This window comes from Lonchura striata, chromosome 36 (assembly GCF_050655825.1).
Source record: "Lonchura striata isolate lonStrDom1 chromosome 36, ASM5065582v1, whole genome shotgun sequence".
Classification (NCBI taxonomy): Eukaryota; Metazoa; Chordata; class Aves; order Passeriformes; family Estrildidae; genus Lonchura; species Lonchura striata.
In genome coordinates this window covers 1,268,518-1,281,182 of record NC_140738.1, presented here as the reverse complement: position 1 = coordinate 1,281,182, position 12,665 = coordinate 1,268,518, and the positions used below count along the sequence as shown (strand labels likewise).

General features: G+C 48.9%; 1 protein-coding gene across 1 annotated transcript; it reads right to left on the bottom strand.

Moving 5' to 3' along the window:
* Positions 1–898: 898 nt before the first annotated feature.
* Positions 899–12,331, bottom strand: LOC146763997 (uncharacterized). The gene is made up of 2 exons (XM_085565655.1): positions 12,235–12,331; positions 899–2,896 (listed from the first exon to the last, which is right to left on the bottom strand). The coding sequence occupies exon 2, from the start codon at positions 2,867–2,869 to the stop codon at positions 2,255–2,257; it is 615 nt and encodes a 204-aa protein (XP_085421781.1). The 5' UTR covers positions 2,870–2,896; positions 12,235–12,331; the 3' UTR covers positions 899–2,254.
* Positions 12,332–12,665: the final 334 nt, after the last annotated feature.

Genomic DNA, 12,665 nt, shown 5'->3' with positions numbered 1-12,665 from the left:
GTGGAACCGGATCCGGAGAACGAAGGGTTAAGTTGAGGGCGAGTTCTTTGGCCAGCCCCAAAACCCTTTTTTATCCCTGATTAAACTTTGTTTAGTAATCCCTTAGTGAACTTTGTTTTTCACACCCGGCTGGGATTTGGGGGGGCCGGGGGGGTCCCTGGACAGCCCCCGCTGCTGAGCACTGACCCCCCCTCACCGAGCACCGGGACCCCCCAAAAACCGCACCCGCACCCCTTCAGTGCCCCCGACCCCCCCGAGCACCGGGCCCGGACCCCCCTTTGTGCCCCCCACCCATCACGGGGGTTCCTCCCCCTCCCCTTTGACCCCCCAGAGCCGCGGGACCCCCGGGAACAGCGCCGGGAACGGGGGGGCCCAGGGATGTGAGAATTGGATTCGTAAAGGATTCCCAAATCCTGGCAGAAAGCTCACACTGCCTTGGACTTGTCCATGCAAACTCTGAGATTTTATTGTGCCAGCGAGCAGCTGCAAGGAATTATCAATAATTAATATCAGTATGAGCACCTGAGCAAAATGCTGGGGGTCAATAGGAACCTGCAAAAGGCAATAGAGAAATGCCAAACCCAACAGAAAAAACAGGAAAATGCAAAAGCCTTCTGAGTGCTCTCAGAATGGCCCCAGGTGCGGCTGGTAACGTCATCCCAGAAACTCCCATCAGCATGTGGGACAATGCCCATGAAAATTCCCAGAAAATTCTCCGAATTGGTCTCAGATCCCGCGCGAGGAGGGGACTGGTGATGCCAGCACTGCCCACCAGGATGTCACTGTCCCTGATGCCATCAGAGCGGTGCCATCGCTGCAGCAGCCTCGGGAGATCCTCCACGGCTTTTTGGCACCGCTGGGCCAGGGCGCGCCTGCTGGGGCCACCAGGGCCGCCGGAGCCACCACAGGGACTCAAGAGGAGGTCGTGGATGTCCCCAAGTGTCCCCAGCAGGTGATCCTTGCCCAGGCAGGCACTGGCATCCCACAGCTGCTCAAACTCGGCCACTTTGGCCACCAAGGCCTCAGGGACATCGGGGGACGCCTTCTTTGTCCTCTCCAGGATGGCCTCGATGTCCCCGAGCCGGCGCTGCAGCTCCTCGGGGAACCACCTGCCTCCTTCACACTCTTCCACCAAGCGCTCCAGCGGCCCCAGGGCCACCTGTGCCCAATGTCCCCTTCTGGTGGCCACCATGGCTTGGCTGCTGGCCACCACGGCCTCTCCCACGGCCTCGTTGGTGGCCGCAGCCACCTGGGCCTTGTGCGTGGCCCTGCCGAGGCCCTCTTTTCCCTGCCCAGGGCCACCTTCAGCTGCTGGGCTGTGGCCACCAGGCTGCTCCCAGCTGTCCTCCTGCGGGTGGCCACGTTCTGCAGGTCCCCGGCCCGGATGGCAGCGATGGCCGCGTCCCAGCGGGCGTCGCGGAGCTCGGTGGCATCCCAGGCCAGCAGGGCCCGGCTGTCCTCAAGCCTGACCACCAACTCCTGCCAGGCCCAGACACAGCTCTCACATCGGCCCAGGTGGCCCCTGGGGTGGCCCCAAGCACGGCCAGGGCCTGGCCCAGGGAGGGGACACCACGGTGGCCCAGGGAGGTGACACCGCCCTGCTCCAGGGTCTCACCGAGACTCCAGGTAAAGTTCCTCAGGTTCCCGTGCAGGGACTCTGGGGACATGAGCTGCTGCTCGTCCCTCTGTAACCCGGTCACGGTGGCTGCCACCTCACCCAGGGTGGCCACCACGTTCACCCATGACTCCAGCTGATACGGGGACACCTGGGGAAGGGACAGGGGAGGTGTCACAGACCTGGTGGCACTTGTGGCCTCCTGTGGTGGCCCCAGTGTCCTCCCAGGGTCTGCTTTGTCCCCTCCCTGGAGGGCTCTGCTGTCCCCTCTGTCCCTTTGTCACCCCCTCATCCCCTCTGTCATACCCTTGCCACCCCCCACTGTCCCCTCTTCTTGCTTAGGGAGACTTCAAGTGTGTCTGTGTCTCCCACAGTTTCTGCTCAGTCAGGCCTCAGATATCGGGCCCCTTTATCAGCTCCATTGCTTTACTCTCTGTTTTATTCCCCATACCGGGGTACCAGGGCTCTGCCCAACGGGGGTCACTGGGGATCATCCAGCCCGGATCCTCCCATGGGGGATGGAGCTGCAGCAGCACACCAAGCTCTTCCCTCACTCTCTTCCCTCACTCCAAGCTCTTCCCTCACTCTCTTCCCTCACTCCAAGCTCTTCCCTCACTCGGGGCACTCACAGGGCTTCCCTTAGTGGTGCCTCCGTTGGTGTTGGGTCAAGGCTGAGCTCTGTACGGTGTGGATGCGCCGGTGCACGGTGAGGTCGGAGTTGTGCTTGAAGCCCTTCCCGCAGTCGGGGCAGCGGTAGGGCCTCTCCTCTGTGTGACTCCGCTCATGTAGGAGCACACTGGAGCTGGTCCGAAACCTGTTCCCACACTGGGGACACTCGTAGGGCCTCTCCCCAGTGTGGATGCGCTGGTGTCTTCTCAAAGCAGAGCTCCACCCAAAGCTCTTCCCACATTCCAAGCACTCGTAGGGCCGTTCCCCAGTGTGGAGCACCTGGTGCATCATCAGGCCAGACCTGTCTCTGAAGCCCTTCCCACACTTCCCACACTCGTAGGGCCTCTCCCCAGTGTGGATCCTCTGGTGTTTGATCAGGTTGGATCTCTGGCTAAAACCCTTCCCACATTCCAAACACTTGTGGGGCTTCTCCCTGCCATGAGGCTTCTCCACCAGCTCTGAGCTCTGGCTGGATCTCCACCCGCCTTCCTGGCTCAGGGGGGCTCTTTCCTCCCCACAGCTCCCTGGGCTGGGTTTGCAGCTCCTCCTCCTGCAGCATCTCCGGGGCTTTTCCTCCTCCTCCATCCAGCCACGCTCACGGAATTAAAAATCCTGGTTTGAGGGAAAAAAACAAGAGAAGAGCTCCTTGGACTGGGGGTTCCTCCTTGCCCAAGTTCATCTCAGGAAGTCATTGGGAATCTCGTATCTGTAAGAACCTCTAAAACACCAAGATTCAGCCCAAAAATCAAATCTCACAAATTTCAAGACACAGAACAAAAACTCCCCAAACATCACAAGTCAGCAAAAACCTACCCCAAAAATAAAGATTCAGCTGCCACATAAAACCAAAGCACCAACATTTAGCCCAAGCAAGCTCAGAAACACCAAGATTCACCCTGTGAAAATCGTGGATTCCCCTCCACAGTCACCTGCTGCATGTGGAGAGAGCAGCACTCCTGGGCTGGGGGGAGGCTGCAGACACAGGGAGGGGTGGAACCTTCTGCTGCTTCCTCTTTCTGCTCCTCCTCCTCCTCCTGTGTCTCTACTCTTCCTCACACTCCTCTTCCTCCTGCTATTCCTCCTTCTCCTGCACAATCCCACTCTCTCCTGCCACCTGCATCTTTAGACCATTCTGTTCCTCAAGCCTGCTTCTCCTTCCCTTCTCCTCCTGCCCCCAGGCCCAGCACCCACTGCCGGCTGCCTCTTCCCCCCACACCCACAGCATCCCAGCGCAGGGGCAGGGATGGAGCTGGGGCAGGTCGGGCTGGGGCAGCGCTGGGCTCTCGGCCGCTCCCGCCCGCACTCGGTCCCCACTGCAGCCGCTCCCGCCAGGACAGCGCGGGGGGGCCCGGCCTTGGCGCTGCCCCACTCCCACCTCCCCAAATTCCCCTCGCGGGGCCATGGGGCCGAGGGGGGGCGCAGGTGGGTCCAGGTGGGGAATGCTGAGATAATTTTAAGAGTGGGTCCCCAAGAAGAAGAATTGGAATTTGTGGTAGACACAGGGGCAGAATTAACCTTTCTCTTAAATATTCCAAAAGGTTATAGTGTAAGCAAAGATACCGTAATAGTAACAGGAGCAAAAGGAGAGAGTTTCACAGTACCCGTTATTAAAAATGTGGTAATAGAAGGAGAAACTAAATTTTGGATGAGGGATGTTTTCTTGGTCCCAGTGGCAGGTAGCAATTTATTGGGAGAAGATTTACAGGTGAAATTAGGAATAGGGGTTGTTCCAGAAGATGGGAAGATGACAGCTAGACTTTTAAAACTAGGCCAGGAGGATGGAAGAAGAATTAACAAGGAAGTTTGGGCTGGGGAGGGAAATAGGGGAAGATTAAATATTGACCCCATAAAGATTACAACTGAGGAAAAAAAAATTGTCCCATACATGTACGGCACTATCCTGTATCTTTAGAAGGACGGGAATGTTTAAAGCCAGTAATAGAAGGACTAACAAAGGATGGGACATTAGAACCTTGTATGTCTCCCCATAATACCCCAATACTCCCAGTAAAGAAGCCTGACGGGAGCTATAGACTGGTACAAGCCTTAAGGGAGGTTAACAAAGGAACTCAGACCCGCTATCCAGTGGTACCAAATCCTTATACTCTTTTCAGTAAAGTTCCTCCCCAGCATCAGTGGTTTAGTGTAGTGGACCTTAAAGATGCCTTTTGGGCTTGCCCATTAGCCCAGGAGAGCAAGTTATCTTTGCTTTTGAATGGAAGGACCCACTAACTGGGAGAAAACAGCAATTAAGATGGACAAAACTACCACAGGGGCTTACAGAATCCCCAAACTTATTTGGACAAGCTTTAGAAACAATACTACAAACTTTCCCCACTCCCCCTGGAATACAAATTATCCAATATGTGGATAATCTTTTACTTTCTGGGGAAGCTGAAGCTGAAGTTAGAGAGGCTACTATAAAGCTTTTGAATTTTCTTGGGGAAAAAGGATTAAGGGTATCAAAAGGGAAGCTGCAATTTGTAGAATCAGAGGTAAAATATCTTGGACACTTGCTTAGTAAGGGTAGTTGGAAGCTCAACCCAGACTGAAACACAGGGATTCTATCCCTTCCCCCTCCCTCTTCAAAGGGGGAAATCAGAAAGATACTCAGATTATTGGGATATTATAGATTGTGGATTGAAGGATATACACAGGCAGTAAAATTTTTGAATAAAAAAAAGTGACAGAGGGAGATGATATAAAATGGATCAAAAAGGATAATGAAAAATTAAGAAAAAAGAAGTTAAAACTAGCCCCAATATCAACTTTAAGCTCACCTTCACTAGCAACACCCTTTCATTTGTATGTAAATGAAAAAAAGGGGGTAGCTCATAGGGTTTTGTTTCAAGAGTGGGGAGGAGTAAAGAGACCCATGGCTTATTTATCAAAGATGTGGGATCCAGTAAATCAAGGCTGGCCAGTGTGTATTCAAGCTATAGCAGCTACTGCAATCCTAGTAGAGGAAAGTCATAAACTGACTTCTAGAGGTAAATTAATTGTGTGCACACCTCATGCAGTACTAAATTTCTTCCAATTTGCATTGTGATTTTTATCTTGAAATACATAACTTATTGTACTCTAGGATTGAAAAACTAGTTTACACCTGTAACATAGCAAAACCTGCTATTAATTTGAGTCAATGCAGACTGTTCAATCATGTTCTCAGTGTGTAAAGTTAAACTAAAGGTAACACCAACTGCTTGGTAGGTCAATGAGAAACAATTTTCCTTCCAACCAGTCCTTTTTCATGTACCCAAATGTGTTTTGCTTTCTTAGTTTTTTTGTTTTGTTTGTTTGCTAGTTTTTCTGGAAGTGCTAACTACTTGCAGTGTATCTAGAACAGCAAATAAAATTGTGCATACAAAACACTTGTAAAAAAATAGGGCTCATTTTTTCCCACAATGGAAGGTGGCTACATATAGAAAAGGGAAACTACAAAGCTAGATGAAGAAAAAGTTTCAGTATCTTCTAATGTAAACAATTTGTTACTTCCAGCATCACAGTGGGTGTGTGACACACACATATGAAAAAGATGGTGAGGGAGATCTCTGTTTACTACAGTTTCCTATTTCCTGAATGAGTTAGAGAGCTATGAAGCAATTGTGATTCCTTGTGTGGATTGCCCAGGCCTGCAGGGAGGGCTTGGCCATGGTTCCCTCTGTGCTGCAGGCAGCCCTGCAGCGTGGCAGCAGTGGCTTGCCTCTGGTGAGTTTGCAGGCAGGGTGCTCCAGCACTGCAGTGCTCAGGGGCAGTTTCCTACTTTGACACCAAAGCTTAAATTCAAGAGTGCCTCTTCCCATCCAGTTATTGTTTGTACTGTAAGAACCTCTTCAGAGAGTGTCTCCTGGCAGTCAAAAAGAGAGTATTGCAGAGATAAATTCCTTACTTGCTGTCTCCCCCACTGTATCCACATTTTGTCTATTCCCTCTTCAAATTATAGATTTGTAAAACTCATGCTCTGTGTCCTCAGATGCCCTTCCCAAATCAAACCTTGGCTTCTTTGCAAATTATATTGCACTAACAAGCATTGCCTTAAATTTTTTATTGCAGGCAAGATCACTTCAGAAGTAAGTTTTTGTTTACCTTGTTCCTAAACCCTTTCAAGCTTGTGAATGGAAAATTGTGACAGCAAAATAAGTCTTTAGTTTTAGCACTGTCAGCTGTGGGTAGCTGGTAGCCCTTGGTGGAGGGTGCCGTGAATTAAAGGCCTGCAGAACACACATAACAAAAGTAATTAAATTTGTAAGGAAGTTGAAAAAGGAGGGAGAGGTGATTGGCAGACTCACCTCTCCAGGATGTAGGACTAATGTTAGAAAGTGGACTGATATTGGAATGTGGATGTTGAAATGTGAAGAGAGAAAAAGAGAGCGAAAGAGAGAGAAAGGGAGAAGAGAGAAGAAGAGAGAAGAGAGAAGAAGAGAGAAGAAGAGAGAAGAAGAGAGAAGAAGAGAGAAGAAGAGAGAAGAAGAGAGAAGAAGAGAGAAGAAGAGAGAAGAAGAGAGAAGAAGAGAGAAAAAGAGAGAAAAAGAGAGAAAAAGAGAGAAAAAGAGAAAGAGAGAGAAAGGGAAAGAGAGAGAAAGAGAAAGAGTGAAATACGCCCCAAAGTTCCCATACCGCAGCTATTTGTAAGTTCTCCCCCATTCCTGCTAGACAGAGTGACAACAAGGGGAGGGGAGTGAGGAAGTACAGTCAAAGGCAAAGCTGTGAAAAAGAGGGAGAGCTGGACCACCAATAGAGATAAGATCAAAGCAGAGATAGCTGACTCTCACAATGTGCTTTATTTTTTTAAACAAAACTTCTTTTTTTTCCTTCTGATTTTTGTTGTTAAGGAAAGGAGGCTTTTGTTCTGAAGAATGGGTCTGTAAGACTAAAACAGTTGGATGTTGCCTAAAAAGCAAAAAACCAAGAGATGTGATACATCTTGTGTTAAATTTGGGCTAGTCTTTTTTTATTTAACTAGTTATAGCTCACAAGAAGAAGAATTGGCCTCTGCAGCAATTAGCACAGCTGGATACAAGAAGAAGAAGCAGCTATAGAAAAAGTTTTTAGTTAAACCCAGAAAGTTTTGAAGAAAACTAATGGTGAAAGTTAATGCAGTATTGTTTTTCTTTTAACACTGTGTTATTAAGAAGTCCTTTCCAGGTACTACTAAAGCAGCAATCCCAACCATGGAAAAGAGGGTGAATTCATGCCAGCAAAATAAAAGAATTTGTGAAGAAACGTGAGGAATGGACTATCACATCAAAACTGGGTGATACCAAATTGACTTTCAACCAGGACTGGGTGGTAATGGTTTGGGAAGACCCAAATGACCAAAGGCAGGTACAAAGAATAACACCTAACTGAGAAATAAGGCAAAGCTTGCATCACTGGTTCTAAGCCCTGCCTGAATAAGCCCTGAGACGCCTCCGACACCTCCTTGGCAGAGGAACACTGCCACTTCAAACAGGAGGATCGGGAGTGTTTGAGTCAAAGAGTTCTGATAGTCTGGCCTTAGCCTGTGGCTTGTACAGGCAAGAAGGGAAATTGCCATTAATACTATGCTGTATACTTTATTTGATTCATCCCCATATTGGACATGGCAGCTGGGTTATAAGTGAATGTTTAAATTATGAGAATAATTGGCATTGTAGCTCACAAAATCTATGTTCTCGTGGCAAGAAGTATTGAGTACTGAATCAATCCCCTATACAGAAAGACCTCAAAAACTGAAGTAATAAATTGCTTTTGTAGATGGGGATTATCAATGCCTGTGGACTGAGAGATACCTGAGGAATGGTGGAAAACCACAGTTAAAAGGTGTCAAAAACAATTTGCCTGGAAATGAGTAAAAAAGGAGTGACAAGGGAAACAGAGGGCAAGCCTGGATTGAGCACTGTACTCACCAGCGAGAAGATCACACGTACCTGCTGTGGGCAGCAACCCCACAGGCAGGGGAGGTGGGGGTATAAGCCAAGCCAGACCTCTGTCATTCCTGTTTCTGTCTCTCATTTGTTGTCTTTTCCCTTCTGAGATAGCAGCAAGATCGTGTCACAAATGCTACAGAAAGTATCACATGGAAAGAAACCAAAGTTCCTTTTTGTTACACACACCCATGTCAACAGCCACTGTTATAACCCGTCCAAATTAAGTATCTGCAGGAAAAAGGGGGAAAATTATCACATTACGAAGAACTTAGGAAAAAGTAGTAATACTTGGGGCATGGAATGTCCAAAAGGAGAGAGATGGATTTGTTTTACATTTGATCTTAGAAATATAGTCCAAGATTCGGTAAAGAGACAATTAGTAAAAAAAAAGGTAAAACAAGTACAGCAGTCTAGCTCTGTGTTAACCCCAAATTATATCCTGAGTCATATTAAATGACTCCAAGCAGTTATAGAGAAGATAATAAACAAAGCTGCTCAGGCATTGGAATTAATATGGAGTCTGCAAAGCCAAACATCACCTGCAGTGCATTAAAATAGGTTGGCTTTACGCTATTTATTGGCTAAAGAATGGGGTGTACAGATTGTTGAAAATAGATGGCAATGAGGATGTCATCCTGGAAAAAACAAAGGATATCAGAAAAAAATTATGACCCAGGTATCAGTCCAAAAATGGGAAAATAACGTTAAAAACTAGCAGGTGGGGTAATGTATTGAGAATGGGATGGTGGAAGAAATTAGGATTCTTCCTTTTATGTGTTACAAGTGTTTTAATATTTCTTCTTTGTTTAATCCCATGTTTTATTTGATTACCAACAGAGTCCAAAGAATGCAAGAGGACAGGAAATATTCTTTATAAATCATTTGGCTTGAGCAGTAAGAGGTGGGATTGTGAAAAATGCATATTTATGATTGGCTTTTCGCAAACGTTACAATGAATATTATATGTGTCATGTTAGAAAGTTATGCTGTATTAATTCCCTTACATATTGTGTTAAGTGTAGTTTTAGGTTACAACATTATGTTAAAATAGAGATTATGTATGTGGGGGGAGTTTTCTTTTTAGGAATGAGATGCTCCCTTTGAAGAACACCTAAATCTTCCAAAGGAGAGGAATTTATGGCTTCTGATCAGAAGAAGCTAATTTCTTCAGGCCTTGCTCAGACTTGAAGAGGCCAGGGGATTAAAGGGAACAGTTGACATACAACAGAGTTTCTTGTTTAGAACAGAATGTATGCATAACCATGAAGAATGTATGAATATGCAACAAGTGTCTTGGTTTAAGGGTGATTCCTTTGTTCACAAGTCAAGCTTTTCTTGACTTAGTGTCCGAGAGCATCTGGACATCCGTAATTCTTTGCTCTTTTTGTCTTGTAATTGTCCTAACTCTAATTGTATTATTATTTTTATAACCATTTTATTACTATTAAACTTTTAAAATTTTAAAAACCAAGTGATTAGAGTTTTTCAAAATTTTCAAAACTAGATGAGATTTAAAGGTGACCCTTTAACTCATAAACAATAAATAGATGATTTGAAGGAAAACAAAAAAGCAGCAGTTGTGGGGGGGGCACAACTGAGGCTGCTGAAGGCTGCTGTGGAAGAGAAGCTGCATTCCAGGCACCCAGGAGGAGCTTCAGAAATGCAAATTAACACTGCTGGGGCAAACTGGGGACAATGTACCTGGCTCTTCTTGCCTGGGGCAGGAATTGGCTGATTCCCTCTGCCCCTCACCCCAAGCTCTGCCTGCTTGCAGGGATGGAATCTGCACAGCTGAAGGCAGAGCCCATGCTGAGGATCTCTGACTCTGCAACAGAAATGGCTGAAGCTGCAAAGGGAAACAGCAAATGGAGAATGTTGGGAAAACTTCACTAAAATAAGGGGGGGAACATCCCTCTGCCCACTCCAACATCTGCTGTCACTGTCTGTGCTGTACAGGGTGTATCAGAGCACTGGGGGTTTTGCTAGAACAAGTTCAGGGAAATCAGTTGGAATTCAAGTATATGATGAAGGAGTAAGAAAAAAAATGGTCAATTGATGCAGCCCCAGCTTGAGGGAGCGCCCAAACATGGGGAAAAGATGAACGGCCACCAGAACAAATCCTACAACACCATGGACCAGCCCCTGGGAACCAAAATGATTTTGTGAAAAATGCATGTTATATGGCTCTGTGCAGATAGTTACTATATGTATTATGTTATATTGATAACTTGTGCTGTATGAACATTTTAATAGTACGGTAAACGTAGCTTTGTAGATAAAATTAAGCTTTAGTAGTTAAAAGAGAAAACATGCATGTGTGTGTGTGTGTGGGGGGGGGGGGGTTAAGGAATGAGAACACCTAAATTCGCTCAAGGAACACCTAAATTCTCCAGACAAGAGCAATTTATGGATTTCTTACTAGAAGAAGTTAATTTCTTCAGGCCATGCTCAGAACGGAGGATGCCGTGGGGATTAAAAAAAACAGCTGACATACAACAGACAGAGTTACTTGTTTTAAATAAAATGTATGCATAACCATGAAGGATATATGAATATGCAACAGTGTATTTTTTTAGGGGTGATTCCTTTATTCACAAGGTATGGTTGTTGTGGCTTAAGTGCCCAAGAGAGCATCCGGACATCTGCAAGTCTTTGCTTTTTAATGTCTTGCAATTGTCCTAACTCTAAATTTTTATTAGTCTAATTGTATTCCTACTTTTATAACCATTTTACTAGTATTAAACTTCTAACATTTTAAAAACCAAGTGACTGGCGTTTTTCACAAAATCAAATAAGGAGACAGAGAACCCATTTATCATTTCAATGGCATCATTAGATTACAAGCTGTCCTCAGAATAAGGACCAACCAGACAGCTCCAGCTCCTGACCTTCCTGCCGACCAAGCCACTGAAATGAGGAACACAACATTTCACCAGGGGATGGGATCAGATTATCTCTTAGCAGAAAAAGCAGGAGTTTGTGGAAAACTAAATTACTCAAACTGCTGTTGGCAAAGAGATGACAAAGGAAAAGTGCTGAAAAAGATAAGAAAGGAAATAGGAGAGCAGTTTATGTATTGGTCCAAACATGGAAAGGATGAGAATGGGACACGCTTTCCTGGCTCCCCAGCACACCAGGGGTTAAAGGAATGCTGCTTCTCCTCTTCTGTGCTGCAGCAACTCTCATCTTTTTACCATGCTCCGCACCTTGGCAGTGCAGCTCATCCAGCAGCTGAGCCAGGGCATGCAGGTGGCAGCCAGGCCTCCTGATCCACAAACGGCTACAAAAGGACAGGGAATGAGGGCACCGAGAATAATCCCAAAACCAAAGAGGGCCTGGGAAGAACAAAACAGAGTCAAGGAGTGAATCTGCCTGGAGATAGGGCCGGGCACCTGTAGATAAGGGGAGAAACCATCAGTTCCAATAAATGGTACAAATTGACCCAGAGAGCTGCTCAAAGTCCAACTCCATTCCCGAACTTCGAGGAGAAGCACAAAGACTTAACAGAGCCATGAATACCGGCTGTTCTACAAAAGGAGGGTGCACATTAACGAGGACAGGCAGCAGGCGCATCGGGAAGTCGGAACCTTCCAAGGAACTCAGCCGGTGGGCAAAGGCAGAGGGAGATGCGGCCGGGAAAATGAGGATAAAAAGGAGGCTGCGGGCTACAGCCACGGCAGAGAGCGCACGGCAAATGCCCCACGGCCTCTGCCCCTGCTCGGCAATAAAGTCACTTTGACAGGACTCCTCGCTCTCCCCCGGGCACACGAACCTCCGGCGACGGGAATTTCCCCGCCCGCTCCCGGCCGCGGGGCAGCCCCTCTGTCCTACCCACAGCAGCCGGGCCGAGCCAGCGCTGCTCCGGCAGCGGCTCCTGCCCGGCCCCGGCGGGAAGGAGACCGAGGGCAGCCGCTCCCGCAGCGCCCTCAGCCCGGGGCCGGCACGGGCCGGACACGGCACCGGCGAGCCGCCGGAGCCCCCTGCCGCCCCCTCCGCCCGCAGCCGGCCCCGAGCCCCCGCAGAGCCCAGCGCGGCTCCCACCTGCGCCGGGGCCGCCTCCGAGCTCCGCCGCCGCCGCCTCACCGCGCTCCGGCCGCTGCCGCCGCTGCCGGGCCCGCACAGCCGCTCGGCCAATGGCGGCGCTGCGCGGCCACGGCCGCCCTCAGCCCGCCGCCGGGGCCGCGCCGCGCCCCGCTCCACCAATCAGCGCGCCGCAACCGCGACTGACGGCACCGGCGGCCAATGGCAGCGAGCTCGGGGCGGGCTCTGCGCACGGCCCCGCCTCGCCCCGCGCTCTCGGCGCCCCCGGGCTGCGTGAGGGGAAAGCCGGAGATGAGGAACAGCCCCGGCACGGGCCCGGCCCGAGCCGGGATTGAGCTGCCCACACAAACAAACTTCTCCGCGCCTCCCGCCACGGCTTTCCCGGCCCTGCGCCTCCCGTGCCTCCGCCTCTGCGGGAAGCCCAGGAGCCT

Coding starts and splice junctions, on each gene's coding strand:
- LOC146763997 (XM_085565655.1), bottom strand. CDS start 2,869: ATGGAGGAGGAGGAAAAGCCCCGGAGATGCTGCAGGAGGAGGAGCTGC.